General features: G+C 53.0%; 1 protein-coding gene across 1 annotated transcript in view; it reads left to right on the top strand.

The window, feature by feature from the left end:
* The window catches only part of NKD1 (naked cuticle homolog 1 (Drosophila)), an 85,794-nt gene that overhangs the window by 49,516 nt on the left and 9,257 nt on the right, over positions 1-27,021 (top strand). Inside the window, exons 5-7 of the mRNA XM_011946630.1 lie at positions 8,934-9,000; positions 22,250-22,356; positions 26,153-26,248. Of these exons, the coding sequence (XP_011802020.1) occupies positions 8,934-9,000; positions 22,250-22,356; positions 26,153-26,248 (270 nt within the window). The remainder of the gene's footprint in view (positions 1-8,933; positions 9,001-22,249; positions 22,357-26,152; positions 26,249-27,021) is intronic.

Here is a 27,021-nt window from a genome sequence, read left to right as displayed (position 1 = left end):
ACATACTCTCCATTCCTCTCACAACTGCCCTGCCAGGTGGGGGCTGTCATTTCCACTTTTGGCTGGGGAAACTGGGGCATAGTCAGGTGGAATCATTTGTACAAAGTCACACAATATAAAGCTGAAGAACCAAGGCTCAAACCCAGACCTGACTGACAACTTGAGTGAGTCACTTAACCTCTCTAAGCCTCAGTTTCCTCATGGCCAAAGTGGGGGTCATTGCAGAGCCCAGCTTCTAGGGCTGCTGGGAGCACTTGGTCGGTGATGCCCCGAACGTGCTTCATGGAACACTTGGCAGACGTCACACACTGACTAAGGCTGGTTATCATCATCACTGAGTCCTTTATATTCACGACCTCAGTTACCCCCAGGCCGCAACATGCCCATCCGATCCCAGTTTCCACTGTGGAAATGCCTTTGAACACGGTCTAGTCGGAAAATTGTGGTCAGACGAACAGCAAAGTCTCCCCGCCCCGTGCCCTGCCTGGCTGTGGACAATCCCTACATTGGGTCATCTCTTAAGGGCTTTGAAATGCCAGCAGTTTGAGATCAGGGAGCATTCTGGGTGATGTCAAGATTTACTCTTTTCTGTTGTTGCTTTTGGTGTTTTGGGTTTTTTTTTCCCGCATTAGTCATTTTTTCTCCATGCTCAGAAATCACACTCTGAAGCCATGAGTCTTGAAGGAGGGGGGCCAGGTGGGAAGGTTGGTGACCTCTCCTGATGCCCACCTTGCCTGGTGTCTCTCTCCCACCCACCCTCTTCCTACTTGTTGGAATCAGCCTGACCACTGTGGGGACCAGGGGATGGGTTCTTTAAATTGCGTTGTTCTGAAAGCGTGGTTCAGTGGTCGATGTCCTATTGAGGAGTTGGAACTTCAGGTGGTAAGTGGTGGGTGTCTTATATTTTAATGATTCTGAATTTGTTCAATATGAATTGTCCTTAAAAAAAAAAAAGAAAAAATACCACCACTACCTAACCTGGGCAATATAGCAAGACTCTGTCTCTACAAAAAGTTTTAAAAAAATTAGCTGGGCATGGTGGCCTGTGCCGGCGGGAGTCACAGATACTCAGGAGAGTCACTTGAGCCCAGGAGTTGGAGGCCGCAGTGAGCTGTGGTCATGCAACTGCACTCCATCTGGGGGCACAGAGTGAGAACTCCATCTCAGAACCAAACCAAACCAAGCCCCCCAGCACCTGTGATTTCATTGATCTTATTGCTTTATGGCAACACTAGATTAAAAAGAGAGAGAGAGAGCCAATTTAAAGAGAAGCATTTAAGTACTCATGGTAGCCCAGGTGGGACATGGCTCTGGAGGAAGGTGCGACAGTGGCACGTGGATGCCTGTGACTGACTGGGGTGACAGGCCAGGAAGTGGCCTTTGCTGGCCCTTTGGTGACTGTGGCTGGCTGAGGTGCAGGATTGGGCAACCTGTCTCTAGGGATTTGTGCACCCCGTCGGGCCTCAGGCCTGAGGGCTGGAGGAAGGGAGTATGGTGGTTTCAGAATCAGGCCCTGGGTCTGAAGTCTTTCCTGCCAGCCCTGCCGTACCACTCCTTGCTGGCTGTCCACCTTCCCTGTGCAAACCCTCAAGCCCAGGAGGCAGGCTCAGGTTGGGGTTCCCAGGATGTGGGGAGCTGAAGGCTGGGGATCTACAGTTAGGAGCACATCGATTGCATCTTGGGCAGATAAAAATAGTCCAGGAGAAATCTGAAGAATTTTAATTGCTGCTCAATGTCTTTGGCATCTTGAAGACCTGGTCTTTGCAAGCCAAACACAAAAGGCCTGGTCTATGTGTGCAGCCCGGGGAGCCTGTCTTCCCTCCCGCCTCAGCTTCCACAGCTCTGAGTGGAGTCTGCGGGTGAGGCTCCTGCAGGGAACTGTGGTACAGCAGGGTGGCAGGAGCTTGCTCCACTGGCTCCCAAGCTTGCCTGGGAATCCTGGACTTTGCTTTGAGGATGCTGTGGATCGCTTCTGGGAGCTGTAGGAGTCAGAGCTTTTAGTTGCAGGTAACAGAAACCTGACCTGAATTGCTGGAAGCAGCAAGAGCCGTTTAGTGGCTTGTGTGACCGTCCCATCGGTGGGAAGTGGGGGTGAGGGTGGGCCTGCCCCAGGGTTCACCGAACAGACACTTTATCAAGTGCCTGCCTGGTACCAAGTGCTGTTCAAGGGCAAAACAGACCCAGAGACCTGCCCGCAGGCAGCCTCCTTCTGGAGAAGGCTGGGCCTGAGACTGGTCCCAGCGCTGGCCTCCATCTCTGTCTGTGTGAGCTGCCTCCTCGAGCGAGCTGTCTCTGAGAAGCTGCCGATGAGATGAGAGGCAGCCTTGGCACTGGAGAAGAGTTCTTTCCCTTCAGCTCCCAAGAAGGGTTCTAATTGGCTTGGCTGCGGCGGGGCACAGGTCTGGTGGGCAGAGCCAGGAGCCACCACCAGATGACCTATGGCTGTAGTGGGCTCAAGGGTCTTCAGGGGAGTGGCTGAGGACTCTGCCCTTTATTTTGGCTCCTTTGGAAAGAGATGCCATTTATCTTGGAAGCAGCATGTTGAGGCCTGTGTTCTGATGACCCAGGCAGGGAGGGGCAAGCCTGTTTTCCTCTCCTGGGGAGGAGGATGCCCCCAGCCTCTCCTGTCCCTGGGGTCAGGCCTCCAGGAGCCCTCCCTGACTCCTGCCCGCTGTGCCCTCTTACCATTTCCCCGCCCTTTGATGAGGATTATTTTTGTATCACTGGCCTGCGTGTTGTGTAGTGTTGGGACGGGCTGGATAATTTCCTAGCACTTGCAGCCTGCCGCGCTTATAGGCAGAGTAGGCTCTGGAGGCCTGGGAAAGCCCTGGGGGTCTGGGGATGGGAGGGAGGCTGTGTGGGTAGAGATAACAGGTCCACAGGGGAGAGGTACATGTGAGAGACGTAGAACTTGAGGCCCAGAAACTGGACAGCCCCAGTTTTCCTCTTGTTTCCTAGGTATAGCCCTAGAAAAGAGAGCTGCCCATTGATGGTATGTGGGCTGGAACCCAAGAAGGTCTGTGCTCCAGGGAACTGTGAGCATCATCTTGGCCGGCCTCTCTATTCTAGAGACCCCTCCAGGGGTCTATCCCACTCTGTTACTTTCCACAAAACCTTGGACCTGTTATTTAATCTCCCAGCTTTTGTTTTCTCTTTTGTAAAGTGGGTTATTATCTGCGGTTTTACTAAATTGGATTTTAATTACCCAAGTAATATACTCATCCATTAAACATGAGAACACTTCTGATAAGGCTGGGGTTTATGAACCCCCACACCCACTGCCTCTGTCTGCCCTCCCTTCCCTGGAGGTCGCTGTGGCTGTCGTCTTCCGCATGTTCACCCACACGGGGACAATCTCATGGTGTACATGGGTTTGGTGCTCTCCTCTGTGTACAGGCAGCAGTACAGTCTGCATATCTTCCTGTCGTGGCTCCTTTGCCCGTCCTGTGGTCTGGCTGTCTGCCTGGGAGATCTGCAGGTCTGTCTTATTCTTTTGGAGTCCCTCTCATGTGGTGTTCCTCTGTGGAGATCCAGTGCACATGCCTTTGGGGCATCCAGGGTGTTCCTGACTGCGGATTAACAGGAAGTGCGTTGCATTAAACATCACTGGATTTAAATGTGCCTCCTGGACACACATGTGAGCATCGTCTCAGTGTGGACATTGAGGCATTGGCTCGCCAGGCATTAGGATGGAATGTGAGAATGTTCCTGAACCTGTGTTGGGAAGAGGAGAGAAACTGATGTTAGTGCTTCCAGCTTCGCATTAGACACCATCTAGGCCTGTTGTCTATGTTTTCTCATTGACTGCTCTTTGACATCAAAATCCCCATTTTATAGAAGGGGAAAATGGAGGCTGGAGAAGTTAAGTGATGTGTCTGCTGCCACTCGGCTGCTGAGGGTGGGGCTGGGCCCGGAGCCTGGGTGTCCCGACTGTCAGGTTGCTCTGGACACTGGGGAGTGGAGCATCCCTGTCCTGCCTCCTGAGAGGGAACAAGAGGAAGGCAAGAGCTTGCTCTCAGCAAGGCCTGGAGAGCGCCTGGCCGGGCTGCGGCCTCAGCGTACTGGGAAGAGAGAGCTTGCCAGGAATTTCCTGGGGCAGCTCCAGGGTAGGCTGCTTGGATCTAAGGGTTACAGGGTGGCCTGGGCCCTGCCCGCCCCCCTTTCCCCGGCACGTCCCAACCCTGTACATTCTTGGAATCTGTGAGTTGTGCCGTGTTCTGTGGGCACCGGGAGTTTGCTTTGAAACCCGTGGCACCAACATCTGTTAGCTCTTAGAGAACAGAAAGATTGACAAAGCACTGCTGGGGCAGGCGGTGGGGGAAGATCTTACATTCAGGAGTAGGAAGTCTCAAAGACAGAGGAAAAACCCCAACCAAACTCCAGCTCGCTCCCCAAGGCTGCTTTGATGTGGTTTTCCCATTCCCGGAGGCCTTATAAGGTATCGTGCCTGGATTCTAGGCTCTGGACTGGTGCTGGCCGCACACCCTGTGCCCGGAGGAGCTGGCCTCTCTTCCTGGGGCCCAGTGTAGGGCAGAGGAGGGGCTTTAGGGCCAGCTGATGGGGCACCACTGGGACTTAGGAAGGTGGCACATCTGGGCCTGAGAGGCCACCAAGCCAGGCCACTGGGCAGGAGCAGCCTGGCCCCAGGTCTGGTGGAGCAGGGGCTCTGGAGACCCAGGAAGATCTTTGATCAGAACTTGCAGAAGAGTCTGAGGCCCACTGTCCTGGAGGCTAGAGGGGAGGGGCCTGGGACCACGGGCAGAGTGACAACTAAGTAGACAAAAGAAGTGCAGGAGGGTGGCCACTGCAGCCAAGCCCCACATGTGGGTTTCCCAGGTGCAGTGGTAAAGGGTGTGGGCTTGGGCACTGGCACTTACTAGCTGTGTGACCTTGGGCAAGTAAGTCACTTGACCTTTCTGTGCCTCAGTTGTCTCATCTGTAAAGCAGGGTAGTCATGGCAGTCCTTTGGGATACCTGAAAGGATTGCCACGAGGGGGAAATGCAGCCCCCGAAAACTGTGTGCTGGGCAGGATGGGGCATGTTTCCAGGTGTCTGTGAGGGTACCTGGGGTCTGGTGAGTCTCTCAGCTCGTCCCAGCAATGTTCTGGCCACCATATGATAACAATAGCAAGAGTAATAAACAGTAACTACTGACCTGATGAACCCCATTCCCGCTTTCAGCTGCCCTGCTAAGCGCTTCACACGCAATGACTTCCTCACTTCTCACACTGCCCCCTCAGATATCCTGATTGCTGTCGCCCCTGTTTACGAATGGGGAGACTGAGGTGCACTAGAGATAAAGTTCCTTCCCCCAGGTGGCGCAGCACATGTGAGGCAGAGCTGGGATTTGAACCAAGGTCTGACCACCTCCAGTTCCATGCCCTCTGCATGGGGGCTCGCAGTGGCGCCGTCGAAGGTCGGAGTGTGTCTCCCAGCAACAGCTGCCTTCCCGAAGGGTGGTGCCGAGGGCCTGGCCCTGGCCCTGACATGTGAGGCTGCCAGCCAGGGCTCAGCTTGAGGGCAGGGCTAAGTCCTCAAGTTGTGGGGAGCAGCAGGGGAGCTTTGAGTCTTGCTAGGCAGATGGGAGCTGTTGACCACTCACCCACTGGAGCTGCCGGCCGGGCTATTTTTCTTGCACTCCTTTAGGTGTGATCCTTGGTCCCTGGTAGGCACCAGGACTCCTGGCCACCTCTGCTCCCATGCCCACAGGAGCCCTGGTTGCATGAGTAGGAGCCCGGGCTGAGGCACCTGAAGGAGCTGGCTCGAGTCCCCACTTCGCCCCTTGCTGGCAGGTGATCCAGAGGGGGTCGCAGCCTCTTGGAGCCTCTTAGCCACTTAGATGCAGGGCTGTGGGGAGGCCATTCTCCGGAGCCTCCCGTGAGGATCCCATTGGTCAGTACCTCGCACACTGTGAGCACTCGGTAGATGACGGGTGACTGTCATCAGCACCGTTTCTGGTCTCATATGGTCCTTCAGGGTTGAGGCCACTTTCTTTGTAGATAATAACGGTAACGATTATACCTCTCACTTTACAATTTGCAAATCATTTTAATGAGCATCTATTTCTTGAGAGATGGAAAGACCAGGGCTGTTGTGATGATTCAGGGGGTTAATAAATACACGTGTACACAGTTGGCTCTCCATATCCATGGGCTCTGTATTCATGGATTCAGCCAACCATAGATAGGAAATATTTGGAAACAAAAAAGCATCTGTACTGAACACATACAGACTTTTCTTGTCCCTATTCCCTAAGCAATACAGTATAACAACAATTTCCATAGCATTTACACTCTGTTAGGTATTGTAAGTAATCTAGAGGTGATTTAAAGTATAGGGGAGGATGTTTGTAGGTTATATGCAAATACTACACCATTTATATACGGGACTTGAGCATCTACAGATTTTGATAGCCTCAGGGAGTTTTGGAACCAGTCGCCCACGGGTACCGAGGAATGACTGTGTACATAAAGTGCCTGACACATGGAAAATGCACAGTAAGTGCCAGCTGTTTGGTTATTATTATGGTTGATGACTATACCCATTTTACAAATAAGTAGACTGAGGTCCAAAGGCGAGGCAGGTGGTACAGCCAGGATGTGATCCTGTGTTTGGCTCCACATCCCACATGGCTTCTGGCCTAGAGACTCAAAGCTCTAGGAGCATGCACACTGCACGCCGCAGACCCTGGCTGTGTGGCTCAGCGGAGGAGATGCATTTTTTTTTTTTTTTTGAGACGGAGTCTCACACTGTCACCCAGGCTGGAGTGCAGTGGCGCAATCTCAGCTTACTGTAGCCTCTACCTCCCAGGTTCAGACGATTCTTCTGCCTCAGCCTCCCAAGTAGTTGGATTACAGGTGCCCGCCACCACGCCTGGCTAATTTTTTGTATTTTTAGTAGAGACGGGGTTTCACCGTGTTGGCCAGGTTGCCTGACCTCGTGATCCACCGGCCTAGGCCTCCCACAGTGCTGGGATTACAGGCGTGAGCCACTGCACCTGGCCGGGGAGAGAGAGTTTTTGCAAAGTTGAGCATTGGCACAGCACAGTGCGTCCATGGACCATGGCTCCAGGGAGCTTTCCAGTGTTCTTCAGAGCAGGGTGCTGTTGAGTGGTGAGAGGCCTGTCCTGGAACTTGCCAGAACTCTGCTTTCTGGGTGTGTCAGAGAGCTTGGTCCTCTGAACAGGGAGTGCTGAAGCTGTCACTGGTGATGACTGGGGTGCCTTGAGCACACGTGGTCATCGTTATAGGGTCCCACACGGCTGCCTTGTTGGTGGCGATGTCTGGAGTCTTTAAACTCTTCCAAGTGTGCCAGTAAAAAGACACGAGTACTCAGACGTCTCATTGATGCTGTCACCCGGCTGTGGTGCAGTCAGGGTGGCAGGTGCAGAGCCCCCCTCTGCAGAAGACCTCAACGTGAAGAGGTGCACAGATTCTCTTGAAGACTGTTGCCTGTTCCCTCGAGGAAGCTCTGCCTACCAGCCTTTCAGGGGGCGGCGGCACCCGTCTTTCTCCTGCATGAAAGATGGCTTTAATTGGCTGCTGGGGCGTCCCAGCCATCTAATGATGCCACCTGTGTGCATCCCTTTCCTGTCATCGTCTCCCAGCTCCCCTGTCAACTCGGGCTCTGTTAACACAAACAGCCAGTTTACAAGCCCAGGAAATGTTCGATGATTATAATAATTGGCGGAGGAGGAGAGGGAAGCCATCCTGACTCGAGGAATAAAGTAGCCTGGTTTTGAAGTAAATGGGACACCAGAATCTGAATGGCCACATTTTAACAGCTTTTAAGAAAGAGTGTGTAATGCCCTAGAAAGATTTGAAAGAAGAAAGAGAATAGCCACAAAATGTTAGCTGTTTGTCTTTAAAACAAAAAACAAAAAAAAGCAAGAGGCTTACCTCCAGCTGTGTCCAGTTGATGAGATCAGCAATACAAAGCCGTGTTTTTCTTTTGTTCATCAAGATGAGGACTGGCTTTTTTTTAAGCATCATCTGAGGTGTAGAATTTTTTTTTTCTCCCAAGGAAAGGGTTGGTTTTTTTTTTTTCTCTCTCTCTCTTTTATTTTCACAAAGAGAAGTTGGTGACAGCTGCTGAGTTTGGGCTTTTTTATTGCTTGTCATTTTGTATTTTGAGAAGCACTACCATAGCATCATCATCCCCCCAAACCCTTGTGTCTCCTCCCATAACAGGAGTATTTCCTAAAGCGGGTTTCTTGGGACACAAATCTCGTGATGCTTTTGAAAAACGAAGCTCCATGGTCTGAGTAAGTTTGGAGAATGCAAAATATGCCAGTGCTTGGAGATTCACAGTGTTTAGAACCATAGTAAAAGTCCTGATAAGTCCTGCTGTAAGGGATCTTGTTTAACTTTGTTTAAAAGAATCTTCTTTGATCATAGAAGTCTTCTGGCAGAATACCAATAAATACAGAAGACAGTTTGACAAGGTGTGGTCTAGCTTCTTCCATATTTGGAGTTATCCTGCTAGGGTGGGTCAGACAGATGGGGCCTTTGTTGATATCCTAGAAATTTCCCAGCTTGTGGACCAGCAACACTCCCCTCGCTAACTTGACACCTCCTGATCAGGTTAGTTGGGATGAGATCCCAGATATCCTTAACTCACTGGTGGGGAACAGGCAGGGTGAGTGCAAGGAATCAGGCTGGTTTCCAGAAAGCATGTGTGTTGGTGAAATATGGGAGGCATGATGGAAGACCAGGTGGAGCCATAGCCTGCAGGGGCCTGAATGTTGTGCTGACACTTGTGGGTTTATGTTAAGGGCAGGAGGGACCCACCTTGGCGCTTAATTTTTCAGGTGCAATAGGATCTGCCTCACTTGACCTGAATTCCCATCAGAAGAATCAGCCCAGGGTCTTCAAGGCGCCACTTTTAATGTCTCAGCACAGGACTCCCCCTAATGCCTCTGCTTTGTCTTCTAGGAGCTCGTGGGCGACGTGTTGAGAGACACGCTCAGCGAGGAAGAGGAGGACGACTTCCGGCTGGAAGGTACTCGGAGTCCATTGCTCTCTTCCCAGCAGCAGCGAGTAGGGGAAGCCGGTGTCCAGCTGGCCATGTGCCCTGCATATTCCAGAAAATCTGCAGACGGAGGGCACAACAGGGACCTTGTGACCTTGTGACTGTGGGTGGGGGTGGACTGGAGGGTGGGATGGAGGAGAGGAGTAAGAGACAGATGTGGCACTTCATAGGTCCAAGCCCAGGTAGGGGCTGGTCCTGACCCTGCACCAGATTAGCTGGTGGACCTTGGACAGGTTGTTGAAACTCTGCTACTCCTCTGGGGATAATAAGAGTAGCTGCTCAGAGTGGTGTGTGAAGTGTGATCAGGCAGTGTTGGGCATGGAGTAAGCATTACACACAGTGCCGATTCCGTGTCCTCCATCGTGTCACTCCCTTGGCGCATGAGTGCACACACACACACACACACACACACAGCCAGCCTCTCACCTCTCTCCTGTGTCGTCCTCCTTCCTTTCTTGAGACGGGGTCTTGCTCTGTCACCCAGGCTGGAGTGCAGTAGGTAATCATTGCTCACTGCAGCCTCGACCTCTTGGGCTCAAGTGATCCTCTCACCTCAGCCTCTCAAGTAGCTGGGACTACAGTTGCACGCCACCATGCCAAGCTAATTTTTAAATTTTTCTGTAGAGACGGGGTCTCACTATGTTGCCCAGACTGGTCTTGAACTTCTGGCCTCAAGCAACCCTCCCGCCTTGGCCTCCCAAAGTGCTGGGGTTACAGGCATGAGCCACCGCACTTGGCCGCTGCTTTCTTTCTTCATGGTGAAGTGCCGTGTTGTAGAGAGAATCAGGACGCTCAAGTAGAGGGTCTGCTGGCTGCTGGTGTGCTGGTTTGACTTTGGGCAGGCCACCCCACCTTTCTGAGCCTCAGTTTCCACATCTGTAGAATGGGAACAAGGGCCTTTGCCCTGCTTGGCTCCCAGAATTGGTGCCAGGAACGGATGACAGCATGAAGCAGAGTGTTTGCTGAATGGGAGATTTTAAATTCAGAAGCAGGAAGAAATCACCAAATGGGAGGCTGCCTTATGAGAGTAAGGAAGGACATCTCTGCTGAGACCAGGGCAGACAGCTGGCTGGAGAGCTGGGGGGCCATGGTGCAAGGGTCTGCAGAGGGGGATCCAGGCCTGCGGGTGTCCGAAGGGCCGCAAGAGAAGAGCAGACCGTTCTGGGAAGTTCTTAAGGGGAGCCTGGGCCAGACCTGAGGACCGTGGCCACATCTGGCCTGAGAGCTGTTATAAATATAGAATCTTCGCTCCAGCCCAGGCCTGCTGAATCCGATCTGCATTTTAATCAGCTCCCCAGGTGACTTGCATGCACACTACACTCGGAGAAGCACTGTTTGAAGATACTCCGTTGCCTAGAAGTTGGAGGCAGGTTGGAGAGCCAGGTATCTAGCAAACTTTGTTCAAATGTAAGCAGGCCCCAGATCAAGGGGGAGGAGTCCTGTGAACAGAAAGCTTTGTATGTGCATACAGTCTGATATCTTTTATGTAAAAGAAGGCACCAGACCATCCTCAGGAGTTTCTTAGGGTACCACATATGCATATGACTGTGTGGATAGAGGCCTAGACAGATGATAACCATAGCTCTTTCCAAACATGGGAGGAGACTTAAGTCTGTGTTATCTGCATTTCATGGTTAAACTTTTTTAAGAAGAACATAGTTGGGCATGGTGGCTCATGCTTATAATCTCAGCACTTTGGGAGGCTGAGGCTGGAGAATTGCTTGAGCTCACGAGTTCAAGACCAGCCTGGGCAACATAACGAGACCCTGTCTCTATTATCAATAATTCTAAAATTATATATTTTTTTAAAATCAAAAAAGAACATAATTATGTATTCCTTATGAATTTAAAAACTAATGTCAGTATTTAAAAGTGAAAACTATAAATAAGGCAGCAGGAGCAGAGCTGCTCTGGTTTGAGTCAGGTGGGCATTTGGACCTGTCCGTGTGGCCCTTAAGACCCCATGAGGGACCCTGGACCCAGTGGCCATCTGTGGTCCTCTGGCACCCTTGGTCCTGTGGTCTGAGGCCGCCCACCCCAGGGTGGGCAATATGGTGTGGATGGCAGGCCACCACATGGCTAGGTCTGGTGAGAGCAGGTGCTACTGAGTTCTGGCCACAGAAAACCAGCTGCCTGCTTCGGACCTGGGGCTGGGGGGGTCCCTCTGTGCTACTGGCCAAGGGAGAAAAAGCTGAGTCCTGAATCTCTTCTTTGTCTTCCTGTTGGCCAAGTTCATTGCCTCTTGGCGGGCTGGAGAGCTGTTTAAGAGAGAAAAAAGGCCATCTGAGGCGTGAAGATAAAAAGAAGTCTTTTAGCCATCCCAGGAGAGGATGGCTTTAGCTCCCGCGTTGTTATGTAAAGCCGGCCCTAATCCAGCGTCTTAACCGCCTTAACTGGCCAGCTGGGAGCGGGAGGGATGGGAGATTAAGGCTGGGGTTGGTGCGAGGGCCAGGGCTGCAGAGCTCCTTTTGAACTGGGGAAAGAACAAAGTAAACATCAAAAGTCCCAAGCTCTGAGAGCTGGCTGGGCGTGGCAGGGCTGGTGAGGTGCGGCTTTTGTGGGGAGGAGGGGAGAGGGCCCCCTCCTCAGCTGACCCAGCTGGGGTCTGAGGACCGGCGAGGGGTGACCCCATGCGTACCTTCAGTGCACACCCGGCCTCCCTGCCCCACAGCTGGGCAGCACTTCAGGTAGTCGCAGCCTGTGGCTTGGGCCCCACGGGGAGAATGGGTGCCAGGCCGTGTTCTCCTGCATGGCCTCCAGGAGTCACTGTGTCTGAGGGTGCTCCAGCCACTGCTTCGTCCCCCTCTCCCATCTCCCTTTCTCCAGGGACCCCCTGCCTCTCACCTGGTGAACCCTGCCCCCGCCCAGCTTCTTGGCTGTCTCTGTGTCTCACCTCTGGGCCTTTGCTCATTCTCCTTCTGCGTCCTCAAGTGCCTGGTTCCTATCTCTCCACTTCCTGGCATCTTTCTCTAGGAAGCCCCCTCTGCAGGGCACGGTCCAGCCTGCAGGGTCCCTGCTTCCTAAAGGAGATGCTACAACCACTGAAGTCAGGCAGCCCCCTCCTCCTCAGGACCAGGCCCGGGCCTCCCAGCTTCCAGGGCAGGCCTTGCTTTGCCCCTGCTGCCCCCTCCCCACTGGCCTGACGTGCAGACGTGGCAGCCCTTGGGGTGGTCTCTGCTTCCTCAAGCCAAGGGTGGATGTGCCTGGAGTTGCTTGTTCGGCCCAGCAGGGAGCAGTGCTAGGACCGAGACCTGGTGGGGGCTTAGCAGCACTCTGGAAACTCAGGTCCTGTTCAGCTCTGCAATGGTCCCTAACTTTGCCTTCCTCATCTCTCCTCCCTTCATTCTGACTTTTTATGGATTTGCAGCTCAGACTCCATTCTAGCCTGGCTTACCCACACTCACTATGTGACCTTGGGCGGGTCACTTCCCTGTGGCTCAGTTTCCTCACTGGGTTCCTTGTAGCACTTCTTCGCCAGGGTTATCGTGAAGACAGTGAGGTGATGGATGTAGGTCCCAAGGGTGGCCCTGGTACAGAGTAAGTGCCCAACACACTTGAGCTGCCATGATTCTTGTTTCCTGGGTTCAGTTTTCTTGAAGAGGCGCCAGCCCGTGTTTATAATCATTTACCTAGCCCAGATCAAAGACGGCCTCTTTGCAAAGCTTCTTTAATCCTATTAGAATCTCCAAAGGCCTCCCCGTGCTCCCGGTGCCTGGAGTAGGGTCTGGCATGCTGTATGTGCTCAATAAATAAACACTCACTGAAGAAGGAAAGTCAACACCCTGTAGTCACTGAAAGCAGGCGACCCCTCCCTCTGCCTCACTGAAAGCAGGTGACCCCTTCCTCCGGCCTCTCAGTCAGGTCCTATTACCTGTGTTGGGGCCTAGGCTAGTCCGTCCAGGCTCCCAGGGGTCAGATGTTGGGCAAAGGGACTTGGGAGGCCTATAGTCTCTTTCATCGGCAGTTGGAAAACTGAAGCCCAGAGAGGAGAAGTGACCTGTCCAAGGTCACACAGCAGACTGAGAACAGAATCTGGCCCCTCACTCCTCGCCATTCGGTATGTGCTGGGCATTTGCTGCAGCTAGGGGCTCTGCTGGGCCCTGGGTTCACAGTGAGCAAGGTAGGCAGGCCCATTGGTCACGACATTCACAGGAGGGAGGCAGGGATGAATACGTAAATCTGCGAAGGAGCATGGAAGTTTCTGGTAGTGGTTCTCTGCTAAGAGGTAAAACCCAGGGAGAGGTAGAGTGAGGAGGCTTTTCTGAGAAGGTGATGTTTCACCTGAGATGCAGATGTCAGGAAGGAGCCAGCCATGGAAAAATGTAGGGGGAGAGCAGCTAGGAGGAGTGAGCAGAACCCCAGGGTAGAGGGAACTTGGTGTTTGGGGAAGAACAGAAAGGAGGCCATTGTGGCATCAGGAATGAGAGTGGGGTGGTCATCAAGTGTGGGACCACGCACTTGGGTTGGAGAGGGTTGGGTGGGTGACTGCTGGATTCTGACCTGTTTTAAGAAGTGAATTCTGGCTTCTGGGAGGGACTGCCCATGGGCAGGGAGGAAGGGGGCAATGAAACCAGGAGGTGATTGCAGGGTTGCAGGCGAGAGGAGATGGTGCTGGCCTAGTTTGGGAGCTTGGGGCTGTGGAGAAGTCCATGAGGCTGGGGGTTGGAGCTGGTGAGAAGGGGGTTGACGGAATGATAGAGATCAGGGATACATCTTAGACTTTTGGCTTCAGGAACTAAGGATTTGGCAGTGTCACTTCTGAGGTGGAGGTTTTGGCAGGTGACCATCAAGTCTCCTGTTTTTGGACCTGTTGGGTTCAAGATGCCCATTTAACATCCAAGGAGAGGTACCGAGGAGGCCGTGGGATACCTGCTGGTTGGAGCTTGGGGTTCAGGGAGCAGTTGGGCAAGAAACAGAGAGAGAGCGAGTTAAGACTTCTCAGGAAGTAGCCACGGACATTGCCCGGGACTCCCGGGCAAGGCTCCCTAATACACAGGGCTGGCGGTGGCTTCCTAGGAAGGCTGGGAGGAAGGGGAGTTCACGGGACGGCAGCGGGGACCCCCAGATGGAGGGGCAGGTGCCCATGCCCTGCTGGCTCCTCTCCCTCAGTTCAGAGCCCGTCCTGTCGGGGGATGTCAGCGGCCCTGACTCTCCACTCCCCTGCAGTCCCCCCAGAAGCTGAGTTGCAGCGGTGACAGAGAACAAGCGGACTTTGTTACCTTGGCAGTTTCTCTCAAGTCTGCTCCTCATAAAAGCTCAGCTGGAACAGTGGAAATTCTGACTTGTGTCAGATACCGGAGAGGCTTTAATAGTTTCAAGTAGCTCGGGGTTAGATTGTAAAAGCTGAATTTCATCACATGTTTTAACTTGGGTGGGGACGGAGGGGGAGAGTGGAAGGGACATGATATTTTTAGCCCACAGAAGGCTTTTTCTCCCCTTTCCCCCTCTCTCTCTCCCGGGGCTTCCCCCTCCCTCCCTGAACAGATGTTTCGTCTCAATCCTGTTCAGATCTCAAAGCCGAGTGGCCACCAGCCTTATGCTCTGATGAGGAAAAAAAGGCCAGAATGTTATTTGTTGAGAAGAATTTGCTCCCCCATCCCCTTTTTCCCCTTTTTTGTTTCCCCTCAGTTACAATTGGTCCATAAGCAAAATCTTGTGGCAGTAAAATGCAGCTGGGAGGCAGGATGGTGGAGAAGAAGGCCCTGGTGGCATTTCTGGTCTCAGGAAGGGGCAGACCCCCACTGGTGAGAAAGCTGGACATTGCCCTAGAGGGCACTGCCCTGGGTGAGTGAATCACTGCTGTGATGCTGGCACTGGTGGCACTTTTTTTCCTAAAAAGCAGGATCTCAGAGAGATGGATGTGTTAAGTCAGGATTTTTTCGGTTCTTTTGGACACTCACTTAAACTTTTGGCTCATGAAATTGAAAAATCCTAGGGTAGATCTTGCCTAAAAAGGCCTGTTTGGATTCTGGAGCTAAAACCGTGTTGTGGACACATGCACACACACACACTCACACATGCACGTATATTCACACACTCACACACGTGACTCTCGTTGCTCCTGTGTCCCTCTCCATCATCTCTCCCTCTGTCCCCTGGTAGCTTCTCCCCCACAGGTGGCGAGGGTGGCAGTGCCCAGCTGTGGGCACTGCCATCCTATGAGCACAGCCCTCTCAGGTGGAAGAAAGTTCCCAGGTCACAGTGCTCCTTGCACATGTCGGACTCACTTTACTGACCACTTTACTGGTCACTTGACCAGGGTAAATCTAGGTTTTGTGGGACCTGAAGCTTTCAGGGGCTAAACCAAAATAAATATCTCACCACCTCAGTCTCTCCTTAGCTCATGTCCAGAAATACCTGTATTTCCCCCAGTATCACCTCACACAGGCACAGGATGTCAGAATGGTTAGATGACAATCTTAATAGATTGAGGATAAAATGCCTAATTTGGAAAATGTTACACATACAAACACATATGACCACATAAACACCTTCAAAGACCCATTCTAACTTGGAAAGGGCCCATATAGGTGAGAGGGTCCAGAAGTCTAGCTTCATTAGCTTCTCCATAAACTCTCCTTTCATACTGACCTAGGACCAGCCACATGGCCTTCAGGATGAAACAAGCCGGGTCAGGTGGGGGTACTGAGTGCAGTGTGACCCTGGAGTGGGATCAGTCTCCATAAACTACATAGACTGAGAGTGGGGGATGAGTGACTCTGCAGAGGAAAGCCAGATGCTATTATCAGAAGGAGAAGGATTGTTGGACAGGCAGGAACAGGTGTCAGCTATTGTGGTCTGACAGAGTGGAGAGGCCAGTGGTTGAGGAGTTGGGAAACTGGGATTTAGTTCTCTTTGTTCTACAACTTCTGGGTTCAAATCCTGGTTCTGCTACTTACTGTTGTTTCCTTTTGATGAAGCTGCTGCTGCTGATGATGATACAGCATCTATAGTGTGATAGACACTGCCCTATAGACATATATATCTCAGGGGATATATATTGGGCTGACAGAAGATTCAGATGATTAAATGAGTGATACAATAATGGCGTAATAAGGCTCACTGAGCAGGGAAGCCTAACCTAGCCCTGAGGGTGTGAGAGCATGCTGCTCAGAAGAAGGGAGGCTTAAACTGAAGACTTGAAGGATGAGCGGGAATTGCAGAGCTGGAAAGAGCATTCTTGGCAGGGATGAGAGCATGGCAGGCTCAGAAAAGGGAACGCAGTTCCATAGAGAGACCGGGCTGAGAGGCAGCAGCAGCCGGGTTGTGGAAGCCTTTGCACCCCTCCTTAGGGGAAAGAGGGCCACTGGAGGGGTTTAAGCAGGGAAACAGCATAATCAGTTCTGGTTTTTAAGCTTAGTTTCCTCTTTTGCACAATGCCAACAGTAGCACACTCGGTGTTAAGAGGACTTAATGGAATAATGTGTGGTACTACTAACTTCACCAGCCTCTCCGTGCGGCCCACCAAAGTGTGTGGCTGTGTTTACAAACAGAGGTGGGATCGCTAGGACCCTCATTCCCTGCGGAGAGCCTGATACAGATACTACAAGAAACCATTTGGCCTGGAATGCACATATGATATCTTTCTCTTTTTACTGGCAGCAGATTTACCCGCCTAATTATATTTGGCAGAGGCTAATATTAAAATTCATCTGCATTCCCTCGAACAGCTGCTGTCAGAAGGTTGCGGACTCAAACATCTTGGCAAGCAACCCTGAGACTAAAATATTTGCAGCAGATAATCTGTACGTGGACAATTGAGAAAGGACTGTGGATATGTCAGGGCGAGCATCCAGACTCTAGCAAGGAAGTTCTGGCTTGTGTTAAATCTTACATTGTATTCACTGAGAAGAACTTGCCAGGTAACTAGGCTAAGAGAGGGGTCTGCCATGCATTTGAAGTGTTAGTACTTTCTGGTCTTTAGTGGGGCCGATTTAGTCATAACTGTGTTTCAAATTTGTCTCTTCTTTCGAAGTTTCATATGCACCAGGCCTTTCTGGATTGTGTTAAGATAAGCTGGCATTTACCGGTATCATCCCGGGTTTGGATTTTTACCTAAATTTCAACTCCTCACCTCCCCATGGCACTTCCCAGTCTCCATCAAGGCAGAAGGTGTGGCATATTTGTTATGTAGCCAGACTTCCTTATGCCTACCTGTAGAATGTGCTGTAGTTCAGCAGGCCTGGCAGAATCTTTGCCCTGTGCATGTATGGGAAGTGCTAGGCACTGGGCAACCTGGGAGCAGAAGCCTAGAGGGCCCCAGATCTCAAGAAACTTGCTTTCTGGCTGTGCAGATGTGGAGGCTCCTGTGAGGCAATCAGAAGGTCCCAGATAGGAGTATACAGAATAAAGTGCTAGACTGAACGGCGGGAGACAGCACCCCACTAGCTCCGGATGCATTCGTGCAAATTAGAAAAAAGCTACCCCTCCTCAAGACACCTTTCTGCCATCTGTCCAAAGGATGTCATAAGCAATACACGTATCTAGGGTATCAGTCATGTGAGTGGCACCACCTGGGGATGTACAGCGCACAGCCTGCTTCTTGGAGCTGGTCTCCTAGTGACCCCAAGTGACCCCGGACCAAGGGGAAGAGCCCTGAGGAGCTCACCCTGCCAGACTGTGAGGAGGGTGGGTCTGTTTTATTTCACAGGCCTTCTTCTCATGCTGTTTGGGTGGCGCCAGCTGTCAGCAGCTTGGGCCGGGTGGGCCGTGCCATCCTGCTCCCTGGGTCACTGCCATTTGCCAGGGTAAACAGTCCCGAGTGACTGTGGCTCTCACAGCATGCGATCCCCAAGGAGCCTCCCACTGGGCCCATGAGGAGTCGGGAGGGGTGTCTAGACCCACAATCAAAGTTGTCACCATTCAGGTATTTCCTCACTGTCTTTCGCTCTCTCTTCCTCTCCACCCCTCCCTTTTTTTTAAACTGGGGGAGGGGAGAGGGAAGAGACTGTCTTTGATCTCAGCAGAGGAAAAAAGTCTGTTCTGTTCAGGCTTTTGGCTAACACAACAAACAGTGTTTAAAATTTAACTTTGCTTAATTAATTAGTAATTCTGTTTAATGCTGTCTGATCTCCCTCCAAAAGGTATTTTGAAGCTTGAGAAGGGAACATCAAAGGGAGCCGGGTGAAGATGGTCAAGTAATGCATTTAATCTGGCAGTTGCTGAGGGTGGAGAGCTGCCAGGCTGGGAGCTAATGGGGAGAGAACCGTCATTTGGTAAACACAGCAAGCCGACTCCTCGTGGCTGTGGTGTGAGGAGGGACAGGGAGCAGCTTCCAAAGAGAAGGAGCTCCTCAAACCAGTACCACTCCCCCAGATTCATATGAGCTGACAATAGGCTTTAAGAAAGCAGAGTTGACATTTTCTTTCTTCCATGGCCACTGTATGGTTGGGCAGGTTGTGTACTGCACAAGGGTTTCCAACCAAGCAGGCAAGTTATAGGTGGAATTGTCTGTACCCTGCTCCTCAAGCACATATCCTGTGCTTGGAAGTGGAGGGTAGCACACATCTAAAGCAGCAATCAATCCACAGACTTTTTCCTGAAGGGCCAGATAGTACGTATTTCAGACTTTGTGAGCTCTGTTGCAACAGTTCAACTCTGCTGTCATAGAGTGAAAGAAGCCATGGACGATGCAAATAAGCATGGCCGTGTCCCAATAAAACTTTATTTACAGAAACAGGAGGTGGGCCAGGTTTGGCTCAGCAAATGTACTTTGCCACTTCCTGCCCTAAGTCACCCAAAAGTACTTCTTAGGCAAGTGAAAGGCCTTTTTTCCCACCTGGTCCTCTGCTTTCCTTTTTTCTTCCAAATGAGCAGTGTCTCCTGCAGTTCCTCAGACTTTCAGTTGAAGAGTGATCAGCATGATCAGCACTCCCTGAAATTAGGCCCCCAAAAGATAATTTCCCAAGGGGAAAAATGGCTGGGCTAAACCAGAATCAGAGGCAGAGAATGGACTCAGACTCTGGTGCCAAAGCTGATCTCAACAGAAATACATCATTGCAATCCCCCTTGGCATGACCTGGGCAGCCTGCAGCGAGCACCAGTCCCCCTCTTCTGCCTCCCATGAGCCTGCTCTCACTGATGGGTGGAGGATGGTTTCTTCTGCACAGGACTGACTGGGGGCCTTGGTGGCTTGACTTAGTTTAGTTTCAGAGGGCTCATATGTGGATGAGGCCTGGCCCCTGCCCCTGGCATTGGGATCTGCATGGCCAGTTCTCTGCCACCTCTTCTGGCTACTGGGCAGGGGACAATAGGAGGGTGAATGACCTTCTTTGGTGGAGATAGAGTGCTGACCGTCCTTGTTCCTGACCCTCACAGCCCCAGGGCAAGATGGATCACAGGCCCCATGCTGGGAGGGGCCCCTGGTGGGTTCAGCTGACCTGTGGATGTCTGGGTGACTTTCTGAGCTGGAATGGGATGAGGGAGCCACTGGTGAAGAGAGGACAATCCGGACCACCATAGTCTTTGGGGAAGACGTATGAGGGGTCGAGGAGGATGTTTTCAAGCCCCTTCAGGTGAGGAGAAAGGAAGGAAGAGGGGAGGTCCTGAGGGAAGACAGGCTGTCCGTGCATGGTGGGGGAAGAGTGCTCCAGAGGAGGAGAGAGCAGGGACAGAGGTTCCTTTTCTTTGGATTTTATCAAGTGGAACATGAAAGGCAACATTGAACCTGAAGGTGGTTTTCTGATAACTTCCCTTTGAACTTGAAGTTTGGTTTCGACAAGCCTGGCCAGCTTGCATCTCCAGCCAGGACCTCTGCAGAGAGAGGCAGCAGCTTTGAAGATGGAGCTGGGCTTTGTTTTTCTTTCTTCTTTTTCTTTCTCTTCCTTCCCCCTGCCTGGGAGGGGTGAGTAGAGGATGCTGCAGGCCGTGATATTACTCTGGTTTCTCCAGTGGGGCAGCTTGGGGTCAAGCGGGATCGTTGGGATCTGGGCTGTCAGCTGGGACCACAGCCTGTCTACATCCTTGGCAAAGCCAGCATTTATCGAGCACCTACTGAGTGCCGGCCACTGTGCTCTGTAAGCTCTTTCCTCATTGCCCTTTCCCAATAGCCCTGTGAAGGTGAGGCCGTCGTGTTCCCATTTTACAGACCAGGGGACTGAGGTCCAGAGCAGTCAAGGGCCTTGTCCAAAGCTGCCTGCACAGGCTGTGTGTATTTGATGTAATGCTTTTGTGTCCATTTGCATTCCTGAAGCCTCTGTTTTGAGCAAACTTAGCTGCTAACTGTCCTGTTCCCAGGAGTCAGTGGGGTGGGGTCATCGGTTCCCTGACTGTTACTACTCATGGCCAGACCTAGTGCGCTGGAGGTCTTAGCCCGTTGTGATCAGAGCTTGTTGCATCCACACAAGAATCCTCTGGGGAAGGGATTGGTAGCTTCCTCATTTTACAACTGGGGAATTGAGACGTCTAAAGAAGGTATGTGACCCACCCAGGGTCACACAGTGCCAGAGAACAGAATCCAGGTGGAGATAACCACTACCCTGGCTGGCCGGCCTCCATTAGACAGAGAGAGGCAGGCCGAGAGAAGCACCGAGTCTCCTGAATTGAGCAATGAAAGGCAGGGAGGGGCAGCCTAGGACTGTGAGCATGATCATGACTGTGAGCATGATTCAGGCTGCCTGGGTTCAAATCCCAGCTCTGTCATTTACTAGCAAGGCACTTATCCTCTCCATGCTTCAGTTTTCCCATCTGGAAAATGGAGCTAATCATAATAACTGCCTCACAGGGCTTCGTGAGGATGGAGTTAGTAAACAGCAAGTGCTTAGTCATTGCTGTCTCATCTTTACGTACAGTGGCGCCAAGGGGAAGTGCCTTAGTTAACTGCAGAGGACAGAGCTCCCAGCCCGCAGGACCGAGCAGAGCAGGAGAGCAGGGGCCCAGGCCCACTGGGGGCATCCCCACTGTGCCTGGCCCAGGGACTGTGCTTAGGTCCTTGCTTGCATAGCTGGGGTGTGTGTGGTAGGAGTGTGGGATCAGAGAGGCACAAAGCCCCCATCTAGTTGCCTGGCCCAGCAGCCTCATTTCTCCAGGCTGCTAACTTCCCAAGAAAGTCCTGCTTTGCCTTCCTTTCTGACTGGGGAGTCTCAGCTCCTCACATAACCCCCTTGGCCACATTTGGGTCAGGGTAGAGGGACCAGGCTCCCTTCCCGGAGTAGGAGCCAGGCTGTTTCTTCACCTTTAAAACAGGACAACAAATTTACTACCCCAGGGCAACAGAGGGAATCAGATGAGAGGAGCGGTGAGTGTGGCCTGGAAAAGATGTCTCCGGCAAACCCCAGCCCCGCTATCAGACAGAGACAAAATGGCAGAAGGGACTAAAGGAGGCTTATGGGACATTCCAAGAATTGATGGCACTTTGTAGCCTGGGTCCTAGGTCAAGGAGGATGGTGCTATCCTGAGCTGGCTTCCTCAGGAAAATAGTGTCAGTAGGTCCTGGGATTTCACACTCACCCTCCCACAGCTCCTGGCAGGCCACACACAGGGTCGTGACCTTTGGCAGAGAAGGGAAAACCTGAGGTGAGCAGAGGCCAAATGCAAGGTTCAGGATGAGTGTGCTCCCTGAAGATGCCTTTTGTGTATGTGCGAGTGTGTGTGCATGTGTGAGTGTGCATATGTGTGCGAGCAGGTGTGATGCATGAGTGTACATATATGTGCACGTGTGCATGTGCATACGTGTGTATGTGTGTGCATGTGTGCTTGTGCATACATATATGTGGACGAGTGCCAACCCAGTTGAACTCTGTTTCTGGCACTCCTCCTGGCCATCCACCAAGGTGTTGTAGGCTATGCCCAGGTGGTAGCACCTTTGAGGAGGCCAAAATGTCAGCACGTAAGGCAGTAGGACTGCAGAAAACGGCCATGGTTCCTAAGCTCCCTCGCCAGGCCCCAGAAGCACCCCTCCACTCTCATCCATCTGCCCTCTGGCCTGACACTGCTCTGGGTGGCTGTGTGCCTCCACAGGGCAGAAGTCACAGGCTGGTAGGGGCCTGAGGGGGCCCCCGACAGTGCAAATGGGCGTACCATGCTTGGCAGGGGGTCTCCCCGGGCAGTACCAGGTGCCAGAGTAGTGTGATGTTGACCCCAGCAAATGGGCAGGGCAGGAGTGGGCCCAGCCCACTGGTGAGAATGTCCAGGCCAGGCCTGGAAGACGAAGGTGCAGTGAGTGCAGCCGCCCTGCGTCTGGACCTTGCTCCTCATGCTCCCTCGCCTCCCTCCCTGACAGTGGCCCTGCCTCCTGAGAAGACCGACGGGCTGGGCAGCGGAGATGAGAAGAAGATGGAGAGAGTAAGCGAAACCTGCCCAGGCTCCAAGAAGCAGCTGAAGTTTGAAGTAAGTTTCCTTTTAGTGCTGGGTCCTGGGGAGATGAGATGGGTTTTCTCAACTTTGTGCTTTGGGAGGAGGGAAGCTGAGGCCCTTCCAGACAGGACGGCCCTTCCTCTGCATGAACAGCACCCTCTGTGGGAGGTTCTTCCTGCCACATCTGGGGCTGTCCTGGCTCAGGGCAGACCCCAGGGACTCACCACTGCCCACCCGCTCAGCCCGGTCCCAGCCCCTCCATGCGGGGTGTGCCCAGCAGCCTGGAAGAAGGCATGAGAGTAGACGAGGGAGGCAGGACTCTGACCCTGCTGCTGCTGTCACCTCTCTGGACCTCAGTTTGCTTGGTGAAACCTTCCCTTCCAACTCTTGAGGCTGTTATTGTGGTGCCTGCGGGGGCTCTCAGGTGGAATGGACGAGCAGGAGGCACAGGCAGGTCCCTGATGCTCTCTGGGCCTCAGTTTCCCCATGTGGGCAACACCAGGGATGTGCCTCTCTGTGGCTCTGTGCGGTGCCTGGAGGGGGGAGCAGAGGCTGTGGGCGGAGGTTGGTGAGGCTCTGAGCGTAGGGGTAGGAGTTGGGAGAGGGGTGCACAGGAGAGCCTTTGGGAAGAGAAGGGCCTTTGGGGTGAGAAGGGGACACTTGAGTGCCCCAGACCCAGTGGCTGCATGGTCTGTTCCCCACCGCCTGATAGTGTAGCATGCCCCTGTGCACCCAGCACAGTGCCCAGTGCTGAGAGCCAGGCCCAGGCCTGCTGCATGGAGCTTCCCCACTGCTCCGCCCTCCTTGCTCCCTCCCTCCTTCCCTCTGTTTGCCTTCCGGAGACCACCAGGGCATAGCTCTAGAGTCAGCAGGCCTGGGTTCAAATCCTGGCTATACACTTAGTGGCTGTGTGACTTTGGGGCAAGTTCCCTAAAGTCTCAGTGGCCTCACATGCCTCGCCTGTAAGGTGGGGACAGTGGTGATGTCTGGTTGCATTGGGCTGTTGTCAGCATCATGAGTTCATGCGCCTAAAGGTCTAAAGTGCTTAAGAGGGTGTCCCTCTTTCTAACGAATGCTGATTGGCACCGGCTAATTGCCAGGGGACCCAGCTTAGACTGGGTGTGGTTCCTGCCGTCAAGGAGTGCACAGTGTGACCAGGGGACCGTTGAGTGCCCCAGACCCAGTGGCTGCACAGTCAGTGATGAGATGAGATCTGGGAGCCCGGGGTGGGGGTCAGGCTGAGGGGTGTGAGTAACAGACACTTGGCATTTCCAGGCTCTGTGCCGTGCCTGGAGGAGGGAACAGCAGCTGGTGGTGGAGACTGGGGAGGTGGGTGAGGCTCTGAGCATAGGGGTAGGAGTTGGGAGAGGGGTGCACAGGGGAGCCTTTGGGGTGAGAAGCGTCTTTCAGGCAGAGGGAGCTGCAGGAGCAAGGGCCTGGAGGTTGAAGTGCCAGCATGCTGTGTGGGGAGAATAAGCCGCGTTGTGTGGCCTGTGCTGGATGGTGGGACATGGAGGAGACGCCCTGTGTGCAGGGTCCCTGGTGACCGATCTTACCCCCTTTCCAGTGTCGTCTCCCTGCCATGCCCCACCATCCTGCACAGGCCACACCACACAGCTTGCTCTCCCCACACAGCACACCAGCACTCCAGCCTCCGAGAGGCCTGAAGGCTCGCCTGAGGAGGACAGGTAGTGTCTCGTAGGAATTAGGGCTGCCAGCTTCTTCCTGGAGCCCAGCCCCACCCTAAGCCCACCTGGGTCCTTGTAAGGTCTTTTAGGGAGCTTGGCAAAGCCCAGGGCTAAACTCAGTGGCAGAAGGAAGACCGGGCCCAGGCATCCTGCTGCCCTGGAAGCCCAAATGTGCTTGCTTCTGGAGGGGCAGGCTCAGGACTGAGCTGTGGTCCACAGGCAGGACTCACCTGAGAAGCCCAGATGGGGTGTGGGAGAGGCCTAGGAGACACACATGTGACAGGTGGGGCAAGTGGCCAGAGTTACTCAACTCATGTTTCTGAAGCTCAGACCCAAGCTGTCTTAGAAACAGGTAAATGGTGTGTGTGTGTGTGTGTGTGTGTGTGTGTGTGTGTGTGTGTACACAGGTATGTGTGTGTAGGGTGTACACATATAGGGGTGTACCTGTGTAGGTGTGCGTGTGTATAGGTACATGTTTAGGGGTATGCATGTGTGTGTGTGTGTGTGTGTGTGTGTGTAGGGGTAGGTATGTAGGCTCGTGTGTCATGCCACATGAAACAGTGCCTCGGGCAGCAATGAGAGCCCTTGGCAGGTGTCAGATGGGCATGGCTGAAGCAAGGTTGGCTTTGAACTCAGCGTGGGCGCCTAAGAATTGCTGGAGGGAAATGGCTTAGTGCTGCAGCAGCCAGGGCCAGGACGCCATGCTGGGGCTCACTCCCCTAGTGTTCGCAGACAGGTGCCTTCCCCTCTCTGGGGAGCTGAGCCTTCCTCCTGCCAGGCCAGCCAGATGCCACCTTCTTGATGGTGGAAGGAGAGGTGGAGTTTGGCATGCCATGGAACAAAATGGTCTTGTTTCCATAGAATCTTATGGATCTGAAAGGCTGTTTGTGGAGCCCTTTCCTGCTGAACAGCATGCTTCCTAGAACTGTTCGTCTGGCACTCAGCCAGCCTCTGCACACAGCCCTCCGGTGACCAGCTCACCACTTCGCGGCTCTTATTCCCTAGGGTCAGACACTTCAGGTTGCTGAAAATGATAGTAATGAAATGATTGTTTCATTGATTATTGATTGAAATAATTATTTCAATGAAATAGTATGTTAATCATTACAGCAAAAGTAACAGCTACTACCATTGATTGAGCTTTTCTGTGTGCCAGACAGTGCTCCAAGCACAGGTGTAAACGACACCAGCATTTACCCTCTACTTCCTGTTTCCAGTTCCCCTAAGCAGACCTGGCCACATGGCACTGGGAGCAGGCAGTGTGTAGGGGAGGCGATCCTGGAGCACAGGTGCGAGAAAGGAGGGAAGCCAGGGAAATCTGGGTTCATCTGTGGGCTCTGCCTGCTGGAGAGCCTCCTAGGAGCCATGTAGCATGCGCTCAGATTTGTCCCAGGGAGGGGTGAGGAAGCCTGGCATTTCCACTGCCTCCTGTCCCTCCCTTGTTCCATCGCCTCTGCGCATTCTTTCCCGGGCTCTTCAGGGCTGCCCTGAGACAGAAAAGCGTACATGAAGCGGGAGGTTGGAAACTGTCCCCACCACAGGTTCAGGGAAACAACTGGGCTGAGGGCATGTGGGTGGGGCATTTAATCTTCCCAGCAACTTCGTGGGAGACAGGCTATCATTTTCCATAATGTATACAAAGAGAAACTGAGGCACAGCACAGGGCAGTGACATGCCCAGGGTCACACAGCTGTGGAGGGCCCTGCAGGGGCTGGGGCCTGGGGCTGACTGACACCCGAGCTCCTCATGCTCATGCTGTCCTACCCTGGCATGCTGCTGGGGCTCCCAAGTTGATGCTCCCTTGCCTTCTAGTTGCTTTTTGCCCTTGGTCCAAGTTCAGCTTTTCTGAGACCACAGCGCCTCTTCTCAGACCCCCTGTGTTTCCTTTGTCTTTCAAGACCCACAGACCACCAGGCACCCCTGCAGGCATCCCTCCCTAGGCCAAACCTCCTCTGCCCGGGCTCTGGCTACCCTCCTGGGCCAGTTCTGTCTTGGCCAAGGTGCTCCCTGTCCACTCAAGGTCTGGGGAGGGCAGAGGACAGGTGGCCGCCCCTTGGCCTGGCTTCTAGGCCCAGGCTTCCGCCACCCAGTCAGTGTTGCCACAGATAGGGGACCAGCCCCACCCATCTCTCTGCATCCAGGAGCTCCAGTGCGATGTGTCCGTGGAGGAGGACAGCCGGCAGGAGTGGACCTTCACCCTGTACGACTTTGACAACAACGGCAAGGTCACCCGAGAGGTGAGTGCACCTGCCTGGCCTCACCCCGCCACTGCCACTTCTCACCCCTGCATCGGTCCTGCCCCTCAGGGAAAGCTGTAATAGCTGGAGAGTTGCTGGGAGCTCCTGCGAGATCTGGAGGAGCATCCCAGAGCTGCTGGCAAGTGGGAAGAGAGGACGGGGAGGGAGGGCAGCTCCCCTGCTCTCAGCCCAGGCACTGCCCCTCAGTGTCCTCTCTTCCCACTTGCCAGCAGCTCTGGGATGCTCCTCCAGATCTCGCAGGAGCTCTGTGGATAGTGCAGGAGAAGTTCACCTTTATGCTGCCAGATGTGAGTTCTGGGTTAACAAGGTCACCTCCTCCTCAGGCTGTGGTTTAGGAGCTGTTCCAACAGGTTGGAGGAGGAAGTAGTGACTTTTAAGTACCCAGGACTCTTTGACATGTAAGTGACAGAATACATGCTCCAACTGCTGTATTTAAAAAAAAAAAAAAAAAGGAATACAATACATTGGCTCATGTAACTGAAATTTGGTCCAGGGTCTGACTTCATGGATGGCTTGACACAGAGGCTCGGTGGCTTCAGAACAAGGTTTTCATCACTGCTCTGTTTCCTCGGTCTATTTCCTCTGTTCCTCAGCTTTATTTCCCTTCTTGTGAGGCAGACTCTCCCCTTGGCAGTAGCAGGATGATTGATGACAGCTTCAACCTGCATTGTCCTTCACTGCCTTGGTAATGAGAGGAAGGGAGAGAGGGTTTCCAAGGAAGGTGGCCCAGCCTGGCCCTGGAGAAAGTGTTC

Source organism: Colobus angolensis, unplaced genomic scaffold, assembly GCF_000951035.1.
Source record: "Colobus angolensis palliatus isolate OR3802 unplaced genomic scaffold, Cang.pa_1.0 Scaffold251, whole genome shotgun sequence".
Classification (NCBI taxonomy): domain Eukaryota; kingdom Metazoa; phylum Chordata; class Mammalia; order Primates; family Cercopithecidae; genus Colobus; species Colobus angolensis.
Note: the sequence above shows the minus strand (reverse complement) of the source record. Positions and strands in the feature narration are given on the sequence as shown.